The sequence below is a fragment of the Musca vetustissima genome, unplaced genomic scaffold, assembly GCF_032173495.1.
Source record: "Musca vetustissima isolate MV318-11 ecotype Yass unplaced genomic scaffold, APGP_CSIRO_Mvet_v1 utg30477, whole genome shotgun sequence".
NCBI classification, from domain to species: domain Eukaryota; kingdom Metazoa; phylum Arthropoda; class Insecta; order Diptera; family Muscidae; genus Musca; species Musca vetustissima.
This window is the reverse complement of record NW_026887134.1, coordinates 1-26,697: the sequence shown is the minus strand read 5'-3', so window position 1 is coordinate 26,697 and position 26,697 is coordinate 1. Positions and strand designations below refer to the sequence as shown.

Here is a 26,697-nt window from a genome sequence, read left to right as displayed (position 1 = left end):
AAAATTACCTCTTAAGTTTTATTTCAGCATTTTTTTGCATAAATCTACCCTCTTTACCACCAATCAATCAACCAATTCCTCCACCATCATTACCAACAAAAAACGATCGATTCCTCCTGACATGATCCCGCTCAGAAAATAAAAAAAAATAATCATTTTCAAATAGATTTTCACATTTTCAAATTATTATCTCAATATCTAATGGATTTACTTTGAATATATTTTTAGATTTAAAAAAAATAACAACAACATAAAAATTAAAAATAGAATTTCGAAAAAATTACTGGGGCTCCAAAAAAAATTACAAATAAAAATAATTCAACCCATCCGTCGATCGTCGACCCTTTCGTTTTGGGCTTCATCTTCTTCCTTTTAAATGTTTATCCAAAATAATTCCAATTTCGATAATAGCAGTGCTGCCGGCAGTGTTGGTTGTGGTGGCGCAGGAGGCGGCGGCGTCGGTGACGTCGGTAGTAGTGCAAATAATGCCCTAATCGATGACATGGAAAGTGTTGATGGTGTTGGTGTGGGTGTGGTAGGTGGTGGTGGTGATGGTGATGGTCATGTTGGCATTGGCAATGGCAGTGACAGTGGTGATGCCGTCCTGCTCGGTGTCGGCGGCAGTAGCATAAGTGTTAGCGTCGGCTCTGTCGAGGCCCACAGTGTGGGCGGCGACAGCAGCCTCAGCACCACAGCCAGCGAAGGTGGTGGTGGTAGTCAAGAATTAATATTTCCCCTTAGATCATCACCGCGTCATCATCATCAGCAGCAGCAGCGTTCCAGTGATCCGCAACAGCGTGAGAACAACAACAATTCCAATACAACAAAACGTTCATTCAATTTGAATCTGAGCTTCAGCAGCAGCAACAACAACAATCGCAAATTGCTTAGCGTCGTTGGCGGCGGGGGTGTTGGTGGTGGCGCCCAAAGTGTGGTCGGCAACATTGCAGGGGCGGCCGGTAGCGTGGCCCAATCGTTTTGGAGTTCGGTAGCGTCGAATGTCTCCGCCACATCATCCTCCTCCTCATCGTCTTCTTCGTCGTCGTCAATAACATCATCCGCTTCACCATCGGCCTTGGCCTCATCCTCCACTCTGTCGTCGGATGTGAGTAGTACCGGTGGCGGTGGTGTCATTGGTCTTGGTTGTGGCGGTCCTTCAGGTGTTGCCGCACTCATTGGTGGCGGTGGTGGCATTGGCATTGGACCCGGTGTCGTACAACGGGTATTTCTCAATACCAAACCCCATAAAAATAAAACCGATTTGAATTTATCACTCAGTGGAGGTGCTGGTGCAGGTCCTGCAGCGGGTTCCGCAGTTACAGCTGCAAACATCTCCAATACAGCAGCGGCAGCGGCGGCCTCATCTTCGTCGTCGACGGTAGCAGCGGTGGGGAACAACATCTTAAACGTTCTCGAACGCAAGGCGGCAACGTGTATCTACAAAATGGATGTGGACTCCTCGGATGAAAATGGACCTGTAAATATCCCAAAAAAGAAATTGATAATTTTTTGAATTTTTTACCATTTTGTTGTTATTGCTTTTTGCGCCATTTTGTTATAACCACCTCATGGAATGATTGTTGAATTTGAATTTTAACTCCTCCTCCTCCATCTCACCATCCACCCACAACTCAGTCATCCAACAATTGCCATCATCATCATCATGCCAAGCCTCTACATTGCAATTAGTTTTGTTGAATGTTCGAAAATTCGAACATGAACATATTTGGAAATTCTACAAAAATTGTTTTTAAACAATTAACACATTCGAAAAAATATTAAAAAATATAAAAATTAAAATTCGAACAAATGTTCGAAAATCATTGAAAAGTCATAAACGACCTAACTTTCGAACATTCGAATCATAAATTAGATAATGCATGTGAAAATCATTAAGCTCGAAGTATTAATATTATAATTATTTCGAAAATTTGTGTTCGAAAAAATTTCGAGAATTTGTGTTCGAAAAAATTTCGAAAATTTGTGTTCGAAAAAATTTCAAATTTTTCATATTGAAATTATTACGATATATTTTTTTTTAAATTTTCAACTTAATAATTTTGATAACTTTCGATCATGAAAACATGTAAAAAAATTCAGCCAATTGGAGTTGTTAAAATTCGAAAATAATATGCAAATTAATAAAATATCTTCGAAAATTCGAATTTCCAATTTAGAAAAAAAATGTTAACCAAATTTCGAATTGTCGAATATTTGATAAAAATATTCAATTTTATTATTATTATTATATTTTTTTTTTAATTTTAATGATGATGTTCGCATTTAAAAATGTGTGTTTTTTTTTTTAATTTCAATGATAACAAAAATTTAGAATACACGAGTTTTCAAAAATGATATACGAATATTGTAAAATATGTATTTTCGAAAATTATATTCGAATTTACAAAGTTAAATTTTTGAAAATAAAAACCAAGTTTTTTTTTCAAATGATGACTAAAATTCGAATATATATTTTTTGGAAAATCATATTCGAATTTTGTATATATTTTTTTTTAATTTACTTAATATATTTTCAAGTTTTAATCAAAATGTTCGTATTTGAAATTTTTTTAGTTTATTGATATCAATGATGACCAATTTTCGAATACCTAAATTTTGGAAAATGATATTTGACATAAACCAAGAATTAGAATTGTAAAGTTTCGTTTTTATATATAAATATTTTCGAAAGGGAATTATGATATTCTTTCAAAATTTCAAATTGAAAAAAATTCCAATTTTGAAAAATATTTGTTAATAATAAATAGATAGTTAATATTTGCTATTTAAGATTACTTTTTGAATTTTCGAAAATTCGATATTAGTGTTCGAAAATTCGAAATATCAAAAAATTAAATATTTTCGAAAATGAATTATGATACAGAAACGTTTCGTTTTGAATATTCGAAAATTCGACCATAACTTCGAAAATTCGATATTAATGTTAATGTTCGAAAATTCGAAATATTAAAAAAAATTATTTTCGAAAAGGAATTATGATATTAAAACGTTTCGTTTTGAATATTCGAAAATAATGTTCGAAAATTCGATAATTATGTTCGAAAACTCGATATTAATGTTCGAAAATACAAAATATGAAAAAAATTATTTTCGAAAAGGAATTATGATATTAAACCGTTTCGTTTTGAATATTCGAAAATTCGACCATAACTTTGAAAATTCGATATTAATGTTCGAAAATTCGAAATATTAAAAAAATTATTTTCGAAAAGGAATTATGATATTAAAACGTTTCGTTTTGAATATTCGAAAATAATGTTCGAAAATTCGATAATATGTTCGAAATTCGATATTAATGTTCGAAAATTCGATAATCATGTTCAAAATTCGAAATATCAAAACAAAAAATAAATATAAAATATTTTCGAAAAGGAATTATGATGTAGAAACGTTTCGTTTTGAATATTCGAAAATTCTACCATAACTTCGAAAAGTCGAAATATTAAAAAAAAAACATATTATTTTCGAAAAGGAATTTTGATATAGAAACGTTTCCTTTTTGAATTTTCGAATATTCGATAATCATGTTCAAAATTCGAAACATCAAAAAAACAAAAAATATATATTTTCGAAAAGGAATTATGATGTAGAAACGTTTCGTTTTGAATATTCGAAAATTCTACCATAACTTCGAAAATTCGATAATAATGTTCGAAAATTCGAAATATGCTAAAAAAAATAATTTTCAAAAAGGAATTATGATGTGGAAACGTTTCGTTCTGAATATTCGAAAATTCGACCATAACTTCAAAAATTCGATATTAATGTTCGATAATTCGGAATACCAAAAAAAAAAAAATATTTTCGAAAAGGAATTATGATGTTTAAACGCTTCCTTTCGAATATTCAAAAGTTCGAAAATAATGTTCGAAATTTCAAAATATGTTTAAAAAATTAATTTCGAAAAGAAATTATAATTTCGAAAATTCGAAATATGCTAAAAAAATTATTTTCCAAATGGAATTATGATATTTAAACGTTTCGTTTTGAATATGTTAAAAAAAAGTATTTTACTTTTAAAAGAAAATGTGTATGCATAGAATCACTTTCTGAGTCGATTTACGCATGTCCGTCCGTCCATGTATTTTTGTGACCAAAGTACAGGTCGCATTATCCGATTTGGATGAAATTTGGCATAGCTCACTTATTTGGCCCAAGGACGAACCCTATTGAAATTGGGAAAAATCGGTTCAGATTTAGATATAGCTCCCATATATATATTCGTCCGATTTAATGTAAATGGTGCACCAAAGTCCCTATATATCTTTCAATTTGCACGAAATTTGGCACAGCGTAATGAATTAGGTCTAGAATGATGTGTGTTAAGTTTCCTGAAAATCGGTTCAGATTTAGATATAGCTCCCATATGTATTTTGTCCGATGGTATACCAAAGTACCTTAATATCTTTCGATTTGCACGAAATTTGACAGAGCGTAATCAATTAAGTCTCAAATGATGTGTGTTAAGTTTCCTGAAATCAGTTCAGATTTAGATATAGCTTCAATATCTGACCGAATGAAAAATTTAGTATCGGTTGCAGAATGACATGTTTATGGATCCAATTTCATTTTACTAAAAATTGTTATTTTTGTGTGATCTGTTGAATATACCCAATGTGGTGAAGGGCATCATATAGTCGGCCCCGTCCGACTTTACTGCTCTCCTTACTGGTTTTTATCTTGGTTTGCAGACGAAAAAGTTCACATGCCTTAGTCACAGGGAAGACTAAGGCATGAATTCGCCTCCCAGTAGTCCAATGTATTTATAGGCCATGCGATTCTCTAAAATTTCTTCTTTTTTAAAAATTATTATTTTTGTGTAATATTTTTTAGATTTTGAAAATTCGACATTAAAAAATTTTACTTAAAAATGAAATTTGGCTTAAAATTACAAACTTCGAAAATTCGAAGTTGATGTTCAAAAATTCGAACATTGAAAAAAACTTGATTTTCAATGAAAATTTGAATTTTTCTTTAAAATTACAAACTTCGAAAATTCGAAGTTCATGTTCGAAAATTCGAACATAGAAAAAATTGGATTTTTAAATGAAAATTTGAATTTTTCTTTATATTTTAATGTTAAAATATATATTTTATTGTGTTTTACATACAAAAAATTTCAATATTTTCGAATTATCGATGAGGTATATATATTTTTCTTAAATTCAAAACTATTTTTTATTAATAAAATTCACACCTTTTATACACCTGATATACCTATTCATTACCATACTCACACACACACATTTAAATTTTTCATTTTTTGTTTATTCGTTATTACTAACTAAATAAATTATTTTAAAAAAATATCTTTTTCAATATTTATTTTTTAAATTTTCATCATCATCTTCTCCATTTTCTCTCTCTCTCTCTCTCTCTCTCTCTCTTTTGCAGCAAACATTCCTCAATACAAACGATAACGATGATGAACTTATTAAACAACTGCCAAAGGAAATACTATTACGTATATTTTCATATTTGGATGTGGTTTCATTATGCAGATGTGCACAAGTAAGAACAAGAACAAGAGAAAAAAAATTAATTTTCAAAATTTTCGAAATATTTAAAAAAACTATTTTTTTTTATTTTTCCTTTACCAGGTCTCCAAATATTGGAATATCTTAGCTTTAGATGGATCCTGCTGGCAGAAAGTCAATCTATTTGATTTTCAACGTGATATTGAGGTAAACGATTAGATCATTCATTTATCGACGTGCACCAGAGCCTCGATTTGCGTCGATTCTGTAAACCTGAAGAAATTTTATTTTCGTCATCGTCAATTTGAAGTGATGATGGTCCGAGCTGCATTATGGATTACAATTTTATTTTTGCCATACTTACTTACTTAGCTGGCTTGCTACAGAACGGTTGTTCCATAAGCCGAGCTTAAACCAGTAGTAAAGTCGGACTGGGCCGACTATATAATACCCTTCACCACTTTGAATCCTCACAAATGCAAATCGAAGGATATATAGGGACTTTGATGCACCATTTACATAAAATCGGACGATAATATATATGGAAGCTATTTCTAAATTTGGACCGATTTCCTTGAAATTTATCACACACATCGTTCTCGACACAAATTCAATACGCTGTGTCAAATTTCGTGCAAACCGAATGATATATAGGGACATTGGTGCACCATTTACTGAAAATCGGACAAAACTACATATGGGAGCTATATCTAAATCTGAACCGATTTTCACGAAATTTTACACACATCTCTCTAGACTTAATTTAGTACGATATGTCAAATTTGGTACAAATCGAAAGATATATAGGTACTTTGGTGCACCATTTACCTTAAATCGGACGAAAATATATATGGGAGCTATATCTAAATTTGAACCGATTTTTCCCAATTTCAATAAGGTTCGTCCTTGGGCCAAATAGATGAGCTGTGCCAAATTTCATCCAATTCGCGGATAATAAGTGCGACCTGTACTTTGTTTACAATTTAACATGGCCAAACGAACGGACAGACGGACATGCATAAATCGACTCAGAAAGTGATTCTATGCATATGCTCAAAAGGAACCATGGGTCTATCTCGATTCCTTTTGCCTGTTACAAACATATGCACAAAGACATAATACCCTGTACCACAGTGTGGTGAAGGGTATAAAAAGGATTCCCAAGCGCATCGGTCTTGTGTGCATCTCCTCCAATTTGAAAGGCCACGTTCCAAGATGTTGCTTTCTACTTGGTCTTTCCATCTGATTCGTGGCCTTCCCCTTCTACGGGAACCATCAGTAGGCTCGCTTTTATATGCCTTTTGAGCTAGGGCATTCTCATTCATTCGCACAACATGGCCAAGCCATCGTAGTCGCTGCAGCTTAATACGACTGACTATGTCGAGGTCCGCGTATAAATTGTAAAGCTCGTGGTTCATTCGACGCCGATATTCACCGTCGGCGTAGATCGGCCCGGAGAATTTTTCTTTTAAACACCTCAAGAGCTGCCTCATGTTCCAGATCCATATAACAGCACGGGTAGTATCAGCGTCTTGTAAAGTGTGAGTTTGGTCTGGCGGAAGGTGGCCTTGTTTTTAAGCTGCTTACTTAGACCATTGTAGCATCTGTAGGCCATCACAATTCTTCTTCTTCGAATTTCAGAACTGATGTTATTCGTTTTATTTATGGCGGTACCAAGGTATATAAAATCCCTAACTACCTCGAAGCTGTAGTTCTCAAGTTCCACAGTTGGTCCGTTGGTCTACTGGACGTCTTGTGCGTTGATACCATCAGCTTGGGCTGGCAGACCCGTTTATCTTTCGGAGAATTTTTCTTTCAAACACCCCAAGAGCTGCCTCAGCTGCTTGCGCAAGTACCCATGCTTCAGATCCATATAACAGCACGGACGGGTAGTATCAGCGCCTTGTAAAGTGTGAGTTTGGTCTGGCGGGTGGTGGCCTTGTTTTTAAGCTGCTTACATAGGCCATCACAATTCTTCTCCGAATTTCAGAACTGATGTTATTCGTTTTATTTATGGCGGTACCACGGTATATAAAATCTTTGACTACCTCGAAGCTGTAGTTCTCAAGTTCCACAGTTGTTCTGAGTCTACTGGATGTCTTGTGCGTTGATACCATCAGCTTGGTCTTCTCGCCGTTTACTGGCAAGCCCACTTTGGCAGACTCTATCTCAATTTGTTCAAAGGTGGCTGTTACCGCACGCAATGTTCGACCCATTATATCGATGTCATCGGCGTAGGCGAGTAACTGGTGTTGTTCGGTGTACAGAGTGTCATTTCTGTTCACCTTTTCTAGCAGGATATTAAAAAGATCACATGACGAACTGTCACCTTGTCTGAATCCTCGTTCGGTATTGAATGGCTCCGATAGGTCCTTTCCGGCTTTAATTGATGACTTTGTGCCACTTAAAGTTATACCAGAAGCTTTTCAAAATGCTCCTTCCAGAACCTAAACACGCTGTCTGTATCTGTCACCAGGGTTTCTTCTTCATCTCTACAAGAGGATGTGCCTGCACCAAAACCTTCGGTTTGGTGTTTAAAAAAAAAATTCGGGACTTCATTCTAACTCCTGTACATCTCGATTTGCTCACGCTCAAGTTTTTCTTCTTCTTTCTTTTTTTCTAAAAACACCTTTCTCCTCTCTCCTTTTCTCCCGATAATTCTCCATCACGTTACGTTTTGCTACTGTCTGCAGGGTTGGCCTATAAGCTGCCTTATTTACATCGGTAGTATTACGACACTCCTGATCGTACCATGGGTTTCTTGGTGGTGGTTTTTGGTACCCTAGTGTGCAAGTCTTTGCCATTGTGCTTCTATACTATTATCGGGACAAGAAGTGCTTTCGTCAAGCAGGTGGGTAAGTTGAGCGTAGTAGGCCTCGGCTACCTGTTGTGTTTGCAGTTTTTCGACGTCGAATTTCCGTGTGTGTTAGATCGCACCATTGCTGCAGCATTAAGACGAATGCGAACCTAGGCCGCTACAAGGTAATGGTCCGAATGGATATTCGCTCCTCGGATCGATCGGACGTCTAAAACACTGGATGAATGCCTTCCGTCTATCACAATATGATCAATTTGATTTCTCGTTGCTTGATCAGGAGAAATCCAACTGGCCTTGTGTATATCGATATGCGAGATGCTTGAATCTGGTGCTGCTAACTATCATGTTTTTTGCTGCCGCGAAGTCAATCAACCTCATGCCGTTGTTGGATGTTTCTTCATGAAGTCTGAATTTTCCGACAGTGGGGCCAAAGATATTTTCCCTTCCGATTTTTGCATTAAAATCTCCTAGCAGAATTTTAATGTCATGTCCTGGCCAGCGGTCATATGCTGTTTCTAGGCGCTCGTAAAATATATTTTTGGTCTGATCATCTTTGTCTTCGGTCGGAGCATGGGCCCAAATAAGACTGATGTAGAAGAACTTCGCTTTTATGCGGATTATAACAATTCGCTCATCTACTGGAGTGAATCTGGAGACGAGGTATTTTATTCTCCTTTAAATCCGCAGACAGTGCGTAATCGTCTGATTTACTTACGACCGTCCCTTTCCATCGCATTTCCTATAAGGCAATAATATCGGATTTGTACTTCTTGAGTACATCCACCAATGCGAGAACTGTGCCTGTCCTGTACAACATGTGCACGTTCCATCGCTCATCTACTGGAGTTAATCTGGAGACGAGGTATTTGATTCTCCTTTAAATCCGCAGCCAGTGCGTAATCGTCTGATTTACTTACGCCAGTCCCTTTCCATCGCATTTTCTGTAAGGTAATAATATCGGATTTGTACTTCTTGAGTACATCCGCCAATGCGAGAACTGCTCCTGTCCTTTACAACGTGCGCACATTCCATGTGCAGATTCGCAGATCATGGTCGTCAACATTAGGGGGGTTTGGTTTTCTTTTTCCTTGCTTTCTCATAGTAGGAGGGGTTCTCCGAGTGTGGGCAACTAACCCGACGCCTCAACCCATTTTTTATAGTTTTTATGGGTGAACTTGCGGCACATATTAGCTCACATTTCAACGGATAATGAAATTACCTACCCCAGGTGACACCGCGGGGAGGTCAGTGTCCACAATTGAGATGAAAAAGGGACCAAGATAAGCCTGGACTTCGCCATGTAAAATCCAATCAGAGCCGTTGCTTGGTATCTATCATTCCCTTTTTATTTTTGCCAGTTTAGCAAAAAAAAAATGGTTCGATTTGCATCGCTTTTCCCCTGGGCCCCTATTAACGACGCAAGTTGGGGCTCTAATGCGTTTACAAAATTGAGTATGTGGGGGCACAACCGTCCTACTCCCCCGACCTGTCCTACATTTACTAGGCCTTATGGCTACACTCTCGCCCCCAAACTATTCTTTACTTACAAATAATTTTTTGTTTTTTTTTTCAGGGTCCCGTCATAGAGAATATATCCCAACGCTGTGGAGGATTTTTGAAATTTTTATCGCTGCGTGGTTGCAAATCTGTGGGCGATCAATCAATACAGTGAGTATCCAAATGTCCTTTTCGATATTGAAATGAATTTTTCTTTTACTAATTCCTCGATTTTGTTTCCCCTGTCTTTTTGTGCAGAACTTTAGCCGACTACTGCCACAACATAGAACAGTTGGATTTATCGGAATGCAATCGAATAACAGATATATCGACCGAATCGATAAGTCGCCATTGTTCAAAATTAGCCTCCCTTAATTTAGAATCATGTTCTAATATCACCGATAATAGTTTAAAATATATTTCGGATGGTTGTCCGGTAAGTAAAGTTTAAAAATAAAACTTCGATTTCGATGCAATAATATATAAACTTTAAAGTACCTAAGGCTAGATTTTTATATTGGAACTCAGGATAGGGAAGGGGTAAATGTTCAAAACAAATTTGGAAAAAACGTATAACCCAAAGTAATTTTGCCCTCAGATGGCAAGAGCTAAGAGAGAGAGATATGGAGCTAATGAGGACATTGTAGCGTATGAATGATGAATATATTCATACGTCACAATGTCCTCTTTTGCTTTCTCTCTCTTTGGGTGCGTATGAATAACATTCCGAATTAATATTAATCATACGTCCACATAAATTGCGAAGAAAATTATAGGATATTAGATACAGGAGGACTAAACATATTTTTCAGGAAATAGAAGTCATATTGTTGTGCGCAACGTGCCAAGTCGGAACCGACCCGAAGCACTTGAGGCGTTGACAAAGAGGCCTTGTGAAACTTTTATAAAGCAATATGTGGATTATACTGAGAGACAAAATCAGGGCCATGATCTGGGGATGGAAAATTCCTATTGGCGAAACTCTATGAAAACTCTAGAAGGAAAAATCGCCATAGGTCAATGTTCGGAAACATGTTTCATTATACTCGAAGATTATAACCTGTATATTTTCATTTGAAGCTATTGTATGTATTTTTTGGCGATAACATTTCTTCAGTAAAATCGAATGAGGGAGGAATTTTTTTTATAGAACATTTTGTCCTTCTAAACCGATTCCTTCCATCTCCTTTTTATCCTTAATTTATTAAACCGGTCTCCAATTATCATAAGATGCGATTTTTTAACCTAGCAATGTTCTACAAAAATGTTGCTCATTAGATTTTAGATGGGGTCCTCAAAGACGAGAAATCGATATTTTACAGATTTCTAAATTTTACCCGTGTCATATTACAAAACCCTTATATATGGGAGATTTTTCGCCCAATGAAAATACCAAAAGCCAAATTACAGCCTATTCGGTTGAAAAAAACGTGCCCGAATCTCCCCAAAATAACGACATTTTGGGGTTACAGCTAAAGGAGGACTACCCTGAAACTTCGGTTAAAATAAATAATTTACGATATAAAAATTTTCCATTCAATGAGAACCAAAAATACAATACGAAAGTTTTCCAAAATGGAAAAAAACGAAGAAAAAAGAACCGGTTTTCGAAATTTTTGAACCGGATATTCTGCAGGTAAAAAAACCAATAATAGTCCGATTCAATAAATTTTGCATTTTGGTTTACTAGCTTCTTAATGATATTCACATGGGTATTAAAACCGGTTTTATTATCTGAATATCCGGTTCAAAAATTTAGAAAACCGGTTCTTTTTTCTTCGATTTTTTTTCATTTCAATGAGAACTCAAAATACAGTACGCAAATTTCCCAAAATGCAAAAAAAAATCGAAGAAAAAAGAACCGGTTTTCGAAATTTTTGAACCGGATATTCTGCAGGTAATAAAACAAATAATAGTCCGATTCAATAAATTTTACATTTTGGTTTACTGGCTTTTTAATGATATTCACATGGGTGTTAAAACCGGTTTTGTTATATGAATATTCGGTTCAAAAATTTAGAAAACCGGTTCTTTTTTCTTCGATTTTTTTTTGCATTTTGGGAAGTTTGGGTACTTTTTTTGGGTTGTCATTGAATGGAAAAATTTCCCTATCGTAATTGATTTATTTTTACTCAAGTTTCAGGGTAGACCTCCTTAAGCGGTAACTCCAAAATGTCGCTATTTTGGGGAGATTGGGCACGTCTTTTCAATCGAATAGGCTGTAATTTGGCAATTTGTATTTTCATTGGGTGAAAAATCTCCCAACTAAAAATAAGCTATAGTGGTCCACTTTTTAGAGTACCCTCCTATATAAAGGTACCTGTTAAATTGTGGTATTTTAGGGAGCTTGAGCATATTTTCCAACCAAATTGGCTGTAATTTGGTATTATGGGTTCTCACAGGGTAGCGAATGTTTCAACCAAAAATTAACAATATTGGTTAATTTTTTAGGGTAGCTCCCATATAAAGGTTCCTTCAAAATGTCGGAATATTGAAGAGATTGAGCATGTTTTGCAACCGAATTGGTTGTAGTTTGGTATTATGAGTTTTCATTGGATAACAAATCTTCCTACCAAAAATTATCAATAACGGCCCATGATTAGGTATAGCCTCCATATATGGGTACATCCAAAATCGATATTTTGAAGAGCTTGAGCATTTTTCCATCCAAAATGGCTGTAAATTTATATTTTGGATTCTCATTAGGTGGAGAATCTCCCTACCGAAAATTATGAATATGGTTCCAAGTTTCAGGGTAGACCCCTTGAACGGGACCTACGGGAATTGTGGTATTTTGGTGAGTTCTTAAACAAATTGACTGTAAATTTATATTTTGGATTCTCATTGGGTAGAGAATTTCCCTACCAAATATTATTAATATTGTCAGAAGTTTCAGGGTAGACCCCTTTGAACGGAACCTACCAACTCGCGGTATTTTTGGGAAATTTGGGGAAGTTTTTCAACCGAATTGGCTGAAATTTGATATTTTGTGTTCTCTATGGGTAGCAAATCTCCCTACCAAAAATTATCAACATCGATCCGTTAACAGGTATGGCCCCCATATAAAAATACTTCTCAAATTTCGTTATTTTGGGGAACTTGTGCTTTTTTGCAACCGAATTGGCTGAAATTTGGTATTTTGGATTCTCATTGGGTAGAAAATCTTCCGACCAAAATTTATCAATATAGGTCCACTTTTTCATGTAGCACCAATTTTCGGTATTTGGGGGAGCTTGAGCGTATATACCAACCGAATTGGCTGTAATTTGGTATTTTGGGTTCTCTATGGGTAGCAAATGTTCCCACCAAAAATTATCAGTATTGGTTCACTTTTTAGGGTAGCCCCCATATAACGGTATCCGTAAATATTCGATATTTTAGGGAGCTTGAGTATGTTTTCCAACCGAATTGGCTGTAATTTGGTATTTTGGGCTCTCATTGGGTAGAAAATCTCCCGACCAAAAATTATCAATATTGGTCGACTTTTTCATGTAGTACCTATTTTCTGTATTAAGGGGAGCTTGAGCATATATACGAACCGAATTTGCTGTAATTTCGTATTTTGGGTTCTCTTTGGGTAGCAAATGTTCCCACAAAAAATTATCAGTATTGTTTTACTTTTTAGGGTAGCCCCCATATAAGGGTATCTCACAAATTTCGATATTTTGGGGAGCTTGGATAGAGTTTGCAACCGAATTGGCTGTAATTTGGTATTTTGGGTTCTCTTTGGGTAACAAATGTTCCCACCAAAAATCATCTGTATTGGTTCACTTTTTAGGGTAGTTCACATATAACGTTATCCGTAAATATTCGATATTTTAGGGAGCTTGAGTATGTTTTCCAACCGAATTGTCTGTAATTTGGTATTTTGGATTCTCATTGGATAGAAAATCCTCCCACCAAAAATTATCAATATTGGTTCACTTTTTTGGGTAGCCCCCATATAACGGTATCCGTAAATATTCGATATTTTAGGGAGCTTGGGTATGTTTTCGATCCGAATAGAGTGTAATTTATTATTTTAGGTCATTATTGTGTAAGTAATCTTTCTAACAAAAATTATCAATATCGGTCGACTTTTTCAAGTAGTCCCCATATAACGGTACTCCCAGATATTAGGTATTTTGGGGAGATTGGGTATGTTTTTCAACCAAATTAACTGTAATTAAGTGTTTTAGGTTCTTATATAATCTTCCTACCAAAAAAAAATAAGGGCACATCCAAAATGTCGGTATTTTGGGGAGCTTGAGCACTTATCAATGTCAGTTCAATTTTTAGGTTAGACCCTATATAAGAGTACCTCAACTATTTCGATATTTTGGGAAGCTTTAGCATGTTTATCAACCGAATTAACTGTAATTAAGTGTTTTAGGTCCTTATCTAATCTTCCTACCAAAAATTATCAATATCGGTCGACTTTTTCAGGTAGTCTCCAGATAACGGTACTCCCAGACATCCAAAATGTCGGTATTTTGGGGGTAGCTTCAGCACTTTTTCCATTAGAATTGGCTGTAATTTAGTGTTTTTTAGTCCTTATTGGGTAGCAAATAATTCCACCAAAAATGAATATTGCGTCATTTTTAAGGGTTAGACCCGCATAAAGGTACCTTCAAAATTTCCCTATTTAGGGGAGCTTGAGTATGTTTTCCATCCAAAAAGGCTGTAGTTTAGTATTTTATGTCCTTGTAGGTATTTATTTTAAAATTAATTAATTTTAAAGTAAAAAAAAAAAATTAGTAAAAATAAAAATTGAAGCATATTTTTAGGCGCTGGAAAAAATTAAATGCATGATTAATAATTTTCTAATGATTTTTTTATTATTTTTTTCAAAAGAATTAATTTATATGATGGACAAATTGAATTTGAATTAAAATTGATGCATATTTTTAGGCACTCCAGAAAATTTAAATACATTTTTGATTTTGCAAAATAATAATTTTTAATAAATTTCTAAAGAAGTTTTTAGTATTTATTTTTATACAAATTAATTTATGTTGCGAAAAAATGGATTTTTAGTCAAAATACAAATTGATGCATATTTTTAGGTGCTTAAAAATTTCAATACTTTTTTCATAATTTTCTAATGAAGTTTTTAGTATTTTTTTTTTCAAAAGAATTAATTTATTTGCTGAAAAAAATTGATATTTAGTAAAAATAAAAACTGAAGCATATTTATAGGCGCTCAAAAAAATTTAAAAACATTTTAATAAATTTCTAATGAAGATTTTAGTATTTTTTCAAAAGAATTAATTTATACGTTGAAAAAAATTAATTTTTTAATCATATTAAGCATAGCATAAAATTAAAAAAAAAATAAAATTAAAAAAATTAATGACCTTTTTAGTATTTATTTGTAGACGAATTAATTTGTTTTGGAAAAAATTGATTTTTATTAAAAATAAAAATTAAAGTATATTTTTAGGCGCTCAAAAAATTTACATACATTTTTAATAATGTTTTTAATATTTATTTTCGGACGAATTAATTTGCGTGGGAAAAATTGATTTGTAGTAAAAATAAAAATTAATGCATATTTTTAGGCGCTCAAAAAATAATCAATGTGGTTTCTAGTTTTTAATTTTTTTCCAAAATTTTTGGAGGAGTTAAAAAAATCTAGCAGAAGCCTATATTTCGGTCTATATTTCATAGTAGTTCCGTCTTTGCAAATTTACCAATAGTTGTTTTTTTTCATAAATACTGCAGTCCCTTAGCTTTCCCTATTGAATTCCAAAAATGTCCATGCGTGTCTGTTCCCAATTCCACATGTCTTATAGCATTACAATAGATTTCAATTTTATTGTATTTGCCAACAGAAAACAAAAATTGTGATTAGGAAAATTGCCATTGATTTTTCTTTTTTTTTTCAACGTTTTTCACACCATTTGTTTTTGTTGTTGATGTTCTCTTGCAATGTGCAACACGACGGCAGGGGGTTTGAAATTTCATTTTCATTTTGTAAATGTAAAGTTTTGTTTGTTGTTGGTTTGTGATGGTGGGGTGATTGTTTTATGCCTCTTTTTCTCTATGATTATTATGTGGTGTTGCCAACCCCACAACAACAAACAACAGTTTTGTAATTTTCTTTTCTTCTTCCTTACACTTTATGTTTTTCGCAATATAAACAAACCTTGAATGGAAATACAAAAAAAGGAAAATAAAAATATATACCCAAAAAACAAGCCCCCTTTTTCTTGTTTTCATTCTGCTTCTTATTCCTCTCTTTCTCACTTTCCATTTATTTCAAAGAATTAGCAACAAATACAAAATTGCATTTCTTTTGGGGGCCCTAAAAGAGCGGAAAATTTCCAATTTGTTTTCGTTTCGCCTGTTTTTTTATTTGCGAGATAATTACGATGTGTTTTACTCAGTTGCTCTCATTATTTATATGTCTCAAGAGCATGAGTTTTTGTTTGTTTTGCTTTTGGTTTTCATTTTATTCATTCATTTCTGTTTTTGTTTCTCCTTTTCTTTTCATTTTCAAAACACTACTTTTTTTGGCCAAGTGTGCCATTTTTAAAATTGTTTTGATGTCCTTATTTCACTGACATCTCCTCATTCTCATTTCTCTTTTCATAATAAATAGTCTATTTGTGTGTATGTGTGTGTGTGTTGAGTGTCTGTCTGTGTTGGCCTACTTTGGTCAAGTGCACTTCGCTATTTGTTTGTTGTTATAGTTCGTATCCTTTTATTTACATGTCCCCTTTGTGCGCTCTATACATGAAGAGAGAGATAGAGAGCGCCACACTTGTATACAAAACATTACATGGTGTATATATCAGAGTGTGTGTGTGTATGTCGTAACGACGAGGTCAACATTTTACATAAAATAGAGAGAGTTGTATACAACAAAAATTACAATAACCTTCCTTAAGCCTATTTATTTGCAACACCCCCAATCATAGGGATGCTCTCTCTCCCCCATTTCTGTATCACACTCTCTCTGTTGGTATTTTTCTTTATAGGTCCCCATCAGGCAAACCCCAGCACGCGTGTTCTTTCGTAAAAGTAAATACATTCAATTGAAAGAAGTGACACACACACCCATTGATAAATGTGTGAGAAAGCAAATTTGTTATTCTCTACCCAAGCCTGTCCACATCAGGCAAACCCAGGCACGCGTGCTTTTTGGCAAAAGTAAATACAATTAATTGAAACAACTGAACTGAACCATTGACACACACACACACCTATTGACAAGTGTGTGAGAATGCAAATTTATACTTCTCTGCCCAAGCCTGCTATATGTCATGTTGTGTTCAGTCCACCCACCCACACACATTAACATAATATGTAATGCCCTTTACCTTTTCGTCTCTCAGCTTCGGGTTTTCTGTTGTTGTTGTGCAAAAATTCCCCAACAAAAATTATCATGTTTGAACTTTGTATTTGTAATTTTATTTTCTTTCCATATAAAGGGGAGAGGGGGGGAGAATAGATTCATTTTACATTGGCCCATTTTTAGTTGTTGTCTTTTTTTGGCTCTCTTCTACTTTGCCTCTCTGTGTTTGTAAACATAGCACTGTTGCTCAAGCCGTGGCAAGTGATTTTTTCCTTTGCATTTATGTATGTGTGTGTATGATAATGGGGAGGGGGTATATTATGTTTCTTTTTTTTATTCACCAATTAAATGAAAACACAAATGACTATGAGAAAGCCTCCTAGTCATCTCTGTTGTCACTCTGAATGATTATTAAAAAGAGAGTGAGAGTGAAGTGACCTTTCTCTTCCAGAAAAATCAGCTGTTTAATTTATCATCTACCCACATTATTTTGGAGGATTTCTTCTTGTCAATTGAATAGCATTTTTTATCAATGAAAATTTAAGGAGGCTGTTTGTTTAGAGGAATTTTTTTTACAGAAGTGGTCAGCACCTCAAAGAGGACTTATTATGGGTTTTATTTATAGATTATAGAGAGAATCTGTATGAGACGTGGATTTTTTGAAATAATTTTTTTTTGGGGTCTTTATGAGGCGTGGATTTTTTAAATCGTTTTTTGTGGGTCTGTATGAGGCGTGGATTTTTTAAATATTTTTTTAGAGGGTCTACATAAGGCGTGGATTTTTAAATAATTTTTTGGTGGTCTGTATGAGGCGTGGATTTTTTAAATAATTTTTTTGGGGGTCTGTATGAGGCGTGGATTTTTTAAATAATTTTTTTTCGGGGGTCTGTATGAGGCGTGAATTTTTTAAATAATTTTTTTCGGGGGTCTGTATGAGGCGTGGATTTTTTAAATAATTTTTTTCGGGGGTCTGTATGAGGCGTGAATTTTTTTAATAATTTTTTTCGGGGCTCTGTATGAGGCGTGGATTTTTTAAATATTTTTTTGGGGGGTCTGCATGAGGCGTGGATTTTTTAAATATTTTTTGGGGGGTCTGCATGAGGCGTGGATTTTTTAAATATTTTTTTTTGGTTCTGTATGAGGCGTGGATTTTTTAAATATTTTTTTTTTTTTTGGTTCTGTATGAGGCGTGGATTTTTTAAATAATTTTTTTGGGGGGTCTGTATGAGGCGTGGATTTTTAATTTTTTTTTTAAATAATTTTTTTCGGGGGTCTGTATGAGGCGTGGATTTTTAATTTTTTTTTTAAATAATTTTTTTCGGGGGTCTGTATGAGGCGTGGATTTTTAATTTTTTTTTTTAAATAATTTTTTTCGGGGGTCTGTATGAGGCGTGGATTTTTAATTTTTTTTTTCAAATAATTTTTTTTTTGGGGCTCATACAGACCCCAAAAAAAATGTGGATTTTTTAAATATTTTTTTTCGGGGGTCTGTATGAGGCGTGGATTTTTTAAATAATTTGTTTATCGTTTTCTTCTTTGTATTCTTTTCCAGAATCTACAAGAAATCAATATATCATGGTGTCATTTAATAACGGAAAATGGTGTCGAAGCTTTAGCCCGTGGTTGTAAGCATTTGCGTAAATTCTGCAGCAAAGGTTGTAAGCAGGTTAATGACAATGCCATAACGTGTTTGGCTAAATATTGTCCCAATCTAATGGTGCTCAATTTACACAGCTGTGAGGTAAGTATCGAAATTATTTTCATCACCAGATTCTTTTAATAAATTGTCATCTCTCCTCACCTTCCAGACCATCACCGATTCATCGATACGACAAATCGCCAGCAATTGTCACAATCTACAAAAATTGTGCGTATCCAAATGTGCCGAACTGACCGATCTCTCACTGATGGCACTCTCACAAAATAATCCCTATTTGAATACGCTGGAGGTATCCGGTTGTCGTAATTTCACCGATTTAGGCTTTCAGGCATTGGGTAAAAATTGTAAATATTTGGAACGTATGGATTTGGAGGAGTGTAATCAGATAACTGATTTAACGCTGGCACACTTGGCCACCGGTTGTCCAAGTTTAGAAAAATTGGTAAGGGGTGAAGTATTCCTTCAGAATTTTATATTTTAATTGTTGTTGTTTTCCGTTTTTGTTTGCAGTTTCTATCGCATTGTGAACTGATAACCGATGATGGTATACGCCAACTGGCAGCTGGTAGCTGTGCTGCGGAAAGTTTATCCGTCCTCGAATTGGATAATTGTCCATTAATCACTGATCGTACATTAGAGCATTTAGTTTCTTGTCATAATTTACAAAGAATTGAGCTATTTGACTGCCAATTAATTACAAGAGCAGCAATACGCAAACTAAAGGTAACCACGAGAAAAAAATCAGGGATTAGGATAACTATTTGTGAAATGAAAGGCAACAAAAGTGATAGTCTACTAAGAGTCGTCTACGAAAGACTACTTTCAGCCCGTCTATAAAGACTACCTTGAACTTTCAGCTCGTCTATAAAGGCCTTTTAAAGGCGTGGATTTTTTAAATAATAGTTTTCGGGGTCTATAGAAGGCGTGGATTTTTTAAATAATATTTTTCGGGGTCTGTAGAAGGCGTGGATTTTTTAAATAATTTTTTTCGGTGTCTATAGAAGGCGTGGATTTTTTAAATAATTTTTTTCGGTGTCTATAGAAGGCGTGGATTTTTTAAATAATTTTTTTCGGTGTCTATAGAAGGCGTGGATTTTTAAAATAATTTTTTTCGGGGTCTATAGAAGGCGTGGATTTTTTAAATAACTTTTTTCGGGGTCTATAGAAGGCGTGGATTTTTTAAATATTTTTTTTTGGGGGGTCTATAGAAGGCGTGGATTTTTTAAATATTTTTTTCGGGGTTTATAGAAGGCGTGGATTTTTTAAATATTTTTTTTGGGGTCTATAGAAGGCGTGGATTTTTTAAATAATTGTTTTCGGGATCTATATAAGGCGTGGATTTTTTAAATAATTTTTTTCCGTGTCTATAGAAGGCGTGGATTTTTTAAATAATTTTTTTCGGTGTCTATAGAAGGCGTGGATTTTTAAAATAATTTTTTTCGGGGTCTATAGAAGGCGTGGATTTTTTAAATAACTTTTTTCGGGGTCTATAGAAGGCGTGGATTTTTTAAATATTTTTTTTTGGGGGGTCTATAGAAGGCGTGGATTTTCTAAATATTTTTTTCGGGGTTTATAGAAGGCGTGGATTTTTTAAATATTTTTTTTCCGTGTCTATAGAAGGCGTGGATTTTTTAAATAATTTTTTTCGGTGTCTATAGAAGGCGTGGATTTTTTAAATAATTTTTTTCCGTGTCTATAGAAGGCGTGGATTTTTTAAATAATTTTTTTCCGTGTCTATAGAAGGCGTGGATTTTTTAAATAATTTTTTTCCGTGTCTATAGAAGGCGTGGATTTTTTAAATAATTTTTTTCCGTGTCTATAGAAGGCGTGGATTTTTTAAATAATTTTTTTCGGTGTCTATAGAAGGCGTGGATTTTTTAAATAATTTTTTTCCGTTTCTATAGAAGGCGTGGATTTTTTAAATAATTTTTTTCCGTGTCTATAGAAGGCGTGGATTTTTTAAATAATTTTTTTCCGTGTCTATAGAAGGCGTGGATTTTTTAAATAATTTTTTTCCGTGTCTATAGAAGGCGTGGATTTTTTAAATAATTTTTTTCGGTGTCTATAGAAGGCGTGGATTTTTTAAATAATTTTTTTCCGTGTCTATAGAAGGCGTGGATTTTTTAAATAATTTTTTTCGGTGTCTATAGAAGGTGTGGATTTTTAAAATAATTTTTTTCGGGGTCTATAGAAGGCGTGGATTTTTTAAATAACTTTTTTCGGGGTCTATAGAAGGCGTGGATTTTTTAAATATTTTTTTTTGGGGGGTCTATAGAAGGCGTGGATTTTTTAAATATTTTTTTCGGGGTTTATAGAAGGCGTGGATTTTTTAAATATTTTTTTTGGGGGTCTATAGAAGGCGGGGATTTTTTAAATAATTGTTTTCGGGATCTATATAAGGCGTGGATTTTTTAAATAATTGTTTTCGGGATCTATATAAGGCGTGGATTTTTTAAATAATTTTTTTCCGTGTCTATAGAAGGCGTGGGTTTTTTAAATAATTTTTTTCGGTGTCTATAGAAGGCGTGGATTTTTTAAATAATTTTTTTCCGTGTCTATAGAAGGCGTGGATTTTTTAAATAATTTTTTTCCGTGTCTATAGAAGGCGTGGATTTTTTAAATAATTTTTTTCCGTGTCTATAGAAGGCGTGGATTTTTTAAATAATTTTTTTCCGTGTCTATAGAAGGCGTGGATTTTTTAAATAATTTTTTTCGGGGTCTATAGAAGGCGTGGATTTTTTAAATAATTTTTTTCGGGGTCTATAAAAGGCGTGGATTTTTTAAATAATTTTTTTCGGGGTCTATAGAAGGCGTGGATTTTTTAAATAATTTTTTTCGGGGTCTATAGAAGGCGTGGATTTTTTAAATAATTTTTTTTGGGGTCTATAGAAGGCGTGGATTTTTTAAATATTTTTTTTCGGGGTCTATAGAAGTCGTGGATTTTTTAAATATTTTTTTTCGGGGTCTATAGAAGGCGTGGATTTTTTAAATATTTTTTTTCGGTGTCTATAGAAGGCGTGGATTTTTTAAATAATTTTTTTCGGTGTCTATAGAAGGCGTGGATTTTTTAAATAATTTTTTTCGGTGTCTATAGAAGGCGTGGATTTTTTAAATAATTTTTTTCGGTGTCTATAGAAGGCGTGGATTTTTTAAATAATTTTTTTCGGTGTCTATAGAAGGCGTGGATTTTTTAAATAATTTTTTTCGGTGTCTATAGAAGGCGTGGATTTTTTAAATAATTTTTTTCGGTGTCTATAGAAGGCGTGGATTTTTTAAATAATTTTTTTCGGTGTCTATAGAAGGCGTGGATTTTTTAAATAATTTTTTTCGGTGTCTATAGAAGGCGTGGATTTTTTAAATAATTTTTTTCGGTGTCTATAGAAGGCGTGGATTTTTTAAATAATTTTTTTCGGTGTCTATAGAAGGCGTGGATTTTTTAAATAATTTTTTTCGGTGTCTATAGAAGGCGTGGATTTTTTAAATAATTTTTTTCGGTGTCTATAGAAGGCGTGGATTTTTTAAATAATTTTTTTCGGTGTCTATAGAAGGCGTGGATTTTTTAAATAATTTTTTTCGGTGTCTATAGAAGGCGTGGATTTTTTAAATAATTTTTTTCGGTGTCTATAGAAGGCGTGGATTTTTTAAATAATTTTTTTCGGTGTCTATAGAAGGCGTGGATTTTTTAAATAATTTTTTTCGGTGTCTATAGAAGGCGTGGATTTTTTAAATAATTTTTTTCGGTGTCTATAGAAGGCGTGGATTTTTTAAATAATTTTTTTCGGTGTCTATAGAAGGCGTGGATTTTTTAAATAATTTTTTTCGGTGTCTATAGAAGGCGTGGATTTTTTAAATAATTTTTTTCGGTGTCTATAGAAGGCGTGGATTTTTTAAATAATTTTTTTCGGTGTCTATAGAAGGCGTGGATTTTTTAAATAATTTTTTTCGGTGTCTATAGAAGGCGTGGATTTTTTAAATAATTTTTTTCGGTGTCTATAGAAGGGGTGGATTTTTTAAATAATTTTTTTCGGTGTCTATAGAAGGCGTGGATTTTTTAAATAATTTTTTTCGGTGTCTATAGAAGGCGTGGATTTTTTAAATAATTTTTTTCGGTGTCTATAGAAGGCGTGGATTTTTTAAATAATTTTTTTCGGTGTCTATAGAAGGCGTGGATTTTTTAAATAATTTTTTTCGGTGTCTATAGAAGGCGTGGATTTTTTAAATAATTTTTTTCGGTGTCTATAGAAGGCGTGGATTTTTTAAATAATTTTTTTCGGTGTCTATAGAAGGCGTGGATTTTTTAAATAATTTTTTTCGGTGTCTATAGAAGGCGTGGATTTTTTAAATAATTTTTTTCGGTGTCTATAGAAGGCGTATTTTTTAAATAATTTTTTTCGGTGTCTATAGAAGGCGTGGATTTTTTAAATAATTTTTTTCGGTGTCTATAGAAGGCGTGGATTTTTTAAATAATTTTTTTCGGTGTCTATAGAAGGCGTGGATTTTTTAAATAATTTTTTTCGGTGTCTATAGAAGGCGTGGATTTTTTAAATAATTTTTTTATTGACCTATAATCGGCGTGGATTTTTTAAATAATTTTTTTCGGTGTCTATAGAAGGCGTGGATTTTTTAAATAATTTTTTTCGGTGTCTATAGAAGGCGTGGATTTTTTAAATAATTTTTTTCGGTGTCTATAGAAGGCGTGGATTTTTTAAATAATTTTTTTCGGTGTCTATAGAAGGCGTGGATTTTTTAAATAATTTTTTTCGGAGTCTATAGAAGGCGTGGAGTTTTTAAATAATTTTTTTCGGAGTCTATAGAAGGCGTGGATTTTTTAAATAATTGTTTTCGGGATCTATATAAGGCGTGGAGTTTTTAAATAATTTTTTTCGGAGTCTATAGAAGGCGTGGATTTTTTAAATAATTGTTTTCGGGATCTATATAAGGCGTGGATTTTTTAAATAATTGTTTTCGGGATCTATATAAGGCGTGGATTTTTTAAATAATTGTTTTCGGGATCTATATAAGGCGTTTTTAAATAATTTTTTTCGGTGTCTATAGAAGGCGTGGATTTTTTAAATAATTTTTTTCGGAGTCTATAGAAGGCGTGGAGTTTTTAAATAATTTTTTTCGGAGTCTATAGAAGGCGTGGATTTTTTAAATAATTGTTTTCGGGATCTATATAAGGCGTGGATTTTTTAAATAATTGTTTTCGGGATCTATATAAGGCGTGGATTTTTTAAATAATTATTAATTTTTTTTTTTTTTTTTTTTGGCTAAAGACGACTTCACCTCATCTAAAGGACTTCCTTCAAATTGTCTTAAGCTCGTCTATGAAAGACTCCTTTCATTTCGTGTATGAAAAACTCCCTTCAGATCGTGTATGAAAGATTCCCTTCAGCTCGTCTATGATAGACTCCCTTCAGCTTGTCCATGATAGACTCCCTTCAGCTCGTCTATGATAGACTCCCTTCAGCTTGTCCATGATAGACTCCCTTCAGCTCGTCTATAATAGACTCCCTTCAGCTCGTCTATGATAGACTCCCTTCAGCTCGTCTATGATAGACTCCCTTCAGCTCGTCTATGATAGACTCCCTTCAGCTCGTCTATGATAGACTCCCTTCAGCTTATCTATACAGATGCCATTCAGCACGGCTATAGAGACTCCCTTCAGATATCCTATGAAGAATCCCTTTAGCTCGTCAATATAGACTGCCCCCAACTCCTACATAAAGACTGCCTCCAAATCCCCTATTAAGACTGCCTTCTATTAAAGTCTCCATCCCCTCCGTCTGCTGCAAATATTCCTTGACAGTGTGTATAGGTCTCTTTTTGGTACCTTTGATTGTCTTAATTTCACAAACAGTCTCCCTTTTGTTGTTGTTGTTTTTTTTTTGTCATTTTAATTTCCCTTCTAATTATCTTTTCATCTTTCTTCTTCTTCTTCACCACACACAGCAACATTTACCAAATATAAAAGTTCATGCGTACTTTGCCCCAGTTACACCGCCACCAGTTACCACTGGACAACGACCACGTTATTGTCGATGCTGTGAGATTTTGTGAGATTCGGCCATTGGCTTTGCACGGAAGCTGCTGTGTAAAGGCCCCACGGACTGATGGTATATATTTTCGACAATTATCCTGATTATCTTGACGATATTGGTGGCATCGCTTTTGTTGGTACATGTCTTTGCGGCTATATATAAATTGAATATTTGAGTTTGGCAGGCAAATTGGCAATGGATGGATACTAATAAGGAAAACAACAACCACAACAACAACAACTACAACCTCTACAACAACAAACAGCAGTTGCATCATACAGATGGTAGTAAATTGAAAAGGATTTTTAGATTTTACTTTAGCAGCAGCAGCATCAGCAGCAGCAGCAATATTATGTGTTTGTTTTCTTGATAATAATGACAACAAAAACAACAACATTAAAAATTATTCATTTATTTGTGTCGCTAAAAACAACAACAACAAAAAATAATAGCAATGAAATGTAAAATAGACGAACATTTTCAAGATATGAAACGATAACCGAAATATTCGATATCCTAAGAAAAGATAACAACAACAACTAACCACAACCACCATATATAAAAAAACTCTCACCCTCTTCTCCCCTCCCCCCCAACAATTATGTAAACAAAAAATCAAAATACATATTTAAAACGTTTATGTTTTATTTTATTTTTTGTTTTTAATTTAAAAAAATAACATAATGAAAAAACAACCAAAACGTAAATGAAAAAAAAAACAAAACAGCAATTTTTTATATACGATACCAGAAACAAAACTGAAAAAAGAAAATTAAAAAAAAAACAAATGTTTAACATTTATAAGATTTTTTTTAGTGATAACGAAAAAAAACTGAAATTAAAATAACAAAATTATATAAATAATTTTTCTTTTAAGATTTTAATTTCAATACTGTCTTTTTTGTTCTACCCTCCTAGGCAAGCTGTAATAATTAATACCCCTTTGTGTTATATAATATTATTTTTATTTTGCAAATTTTATTGTATTTTTACAACCACAACAACTATTACAAATTTAGTTGGATTCAAAAAACGAAAAATCTCTGTGGCGTTCTTTTTCTGTTTAATGTACGTTTCATATAAATATTTTTATTTTTTTATTTTTTCTTTGTAAAAAAATTACTTTTGTTAATTACTAGTTTTTTTTATTTTTAAGTTTTTTTAATTATATTATTAACCCCCCTTATTCCTAACAACGAATTAGATTATTAAAAATATATATTTAATAATTTCATAACCCAAGAAAAAAACAAAAATAAAAACAAAAAATCACCCATTTTTTTAATTGATGAAAATCAAAGCAATAGAAGGTCCAAGTCCAAACACCTTAAATGAAAATGCACTTTTAAGAGTTTTTTGATAGTGATAATTCTTTATCCACTTTGTATCTTTTTGTCATCAATGAACTATCCATAATAATACCCTATTAAATACCGCCCTCAGCTCCTAAACACACCCATTGTTATACCCTTCACCACACTGTGGTACAGGGTATTATGTCTTTGTGCATATGTTTGTAACAGGCAAAAATAATCGAGATAGACCCATGGTTCCTTTTGAGAATATGCACAGATTCACTTTCAGAGTCGATTTATGCATGTCCGTTCGTCCTTCTGTAGATGTTATATTGTAAACAAAGTACAGGTCACATTTATGATCCGAATTGGATGAAATTTGACACATCTCATTTATTTGGACCAAGGCCCAAAGTCCCCATATATATCTTTCGATTTGCACGACATAACGTACTCAATTGCGTCTAGTGCGATGTGTGCTAAGTTTCGAGAAAATCGGTTCAGATTTAAATATAGCTCCCATACATATTTTTCTCCGATTTAATGTAAATTGTGCACAAAAGTTCCTTTATATCTTTTGTTTTGCCCGAAATTCGGCATAACGTACTC

The 26,697-nt window shown here is 33.6% G+C and overlaps 2 protein-coding genes across 2 annotated transcripts; both read left to right on the top strand.

The window, feature by feature from the left end:
• The first annotated feature begins 376 nt into the window (after positions 1 to 376).
• On the top strand, positions 377 to 1,382 carry LOC133334733 (uncharacterized protein DDB_G0271670-like). The gene is made up of 2 exons (XM_061543060.1): positions 377 to 1,303; positions 1,347 to 1,382. Exons 1-2 carry the CDS (start codon positions 377 to 379, stop codon positions 1,380 to 1,382), a joined length of 963 nt encoding a protein of 320 aa, XP_061399044.1.
• LOC133334732 (F-box/LRR-repeat protein 20) lies at positions 1,328 to 24,973 on the top strand. The gene is made up of 9 exons (XM_061543058.1): positions 1,328 to 1,477; positions 5,416 to 5,532; positions 5,622 to 5,705; positions 9,890 to 9,984; positions 10,072 to 10,249; positions 18,645 to 18,833; positions 18,901 to 19,194; positions 19,263 to 19,475; positions 24,705 to 24,973. The coding sequence occupies exons 1-9, from the start codon at positions 1,445 to 1,447 to the stop codon at positions 24,810 to 24,812; spliced, it is 1,311 nt and encodes a 436-aa protein (XP_061399042.1). The 5' UTR covers positions 1,328 to 1,444; the 3' UTR covers positions 24,813 to 24,973.
• The last annotated feature ends 1,724 nt before the right edge of the window (positions 24,974 to 26,697 follow it).

Bases quoted from the DNA above. Each gene is read 5' to 3' on its own strand.
- LOC133334733 (XM_061543060.1), top strand. From the start codon at position 377: ATGTTTATCCAAAATAATTCCAATTTCGATAATAGCAGTGCTGCCGGC. The intron at 1,304-1,346 runs GCGGGTTCCGCA...CCAATACAGCAG, and splicing joins GTGCTGGTGCAGGTCCTGCA to CGGCAGCGGCGGCCTCATCT.
- LOC133334732 (XM_061543058.1), top strand. From the start codon at position 1,445: ATGGATGTGGACTCCTCGGATGAAAATGGACCT. The intron at 5,706-9,889 runs GTAAACGATTAG...TTTTTTTTTCAG, and splicing joins ATTTTCAACGTGATATTGAG to GGTCCCGTCATAGAGAATAT. The intron at 10,250-18,644 runs GTAAGTAAAGTT...ATTCTTTTCCAG, and splicing joins ATATTTCGGATGGTTGTCCG to AATCTACAAGAAATCAATAT.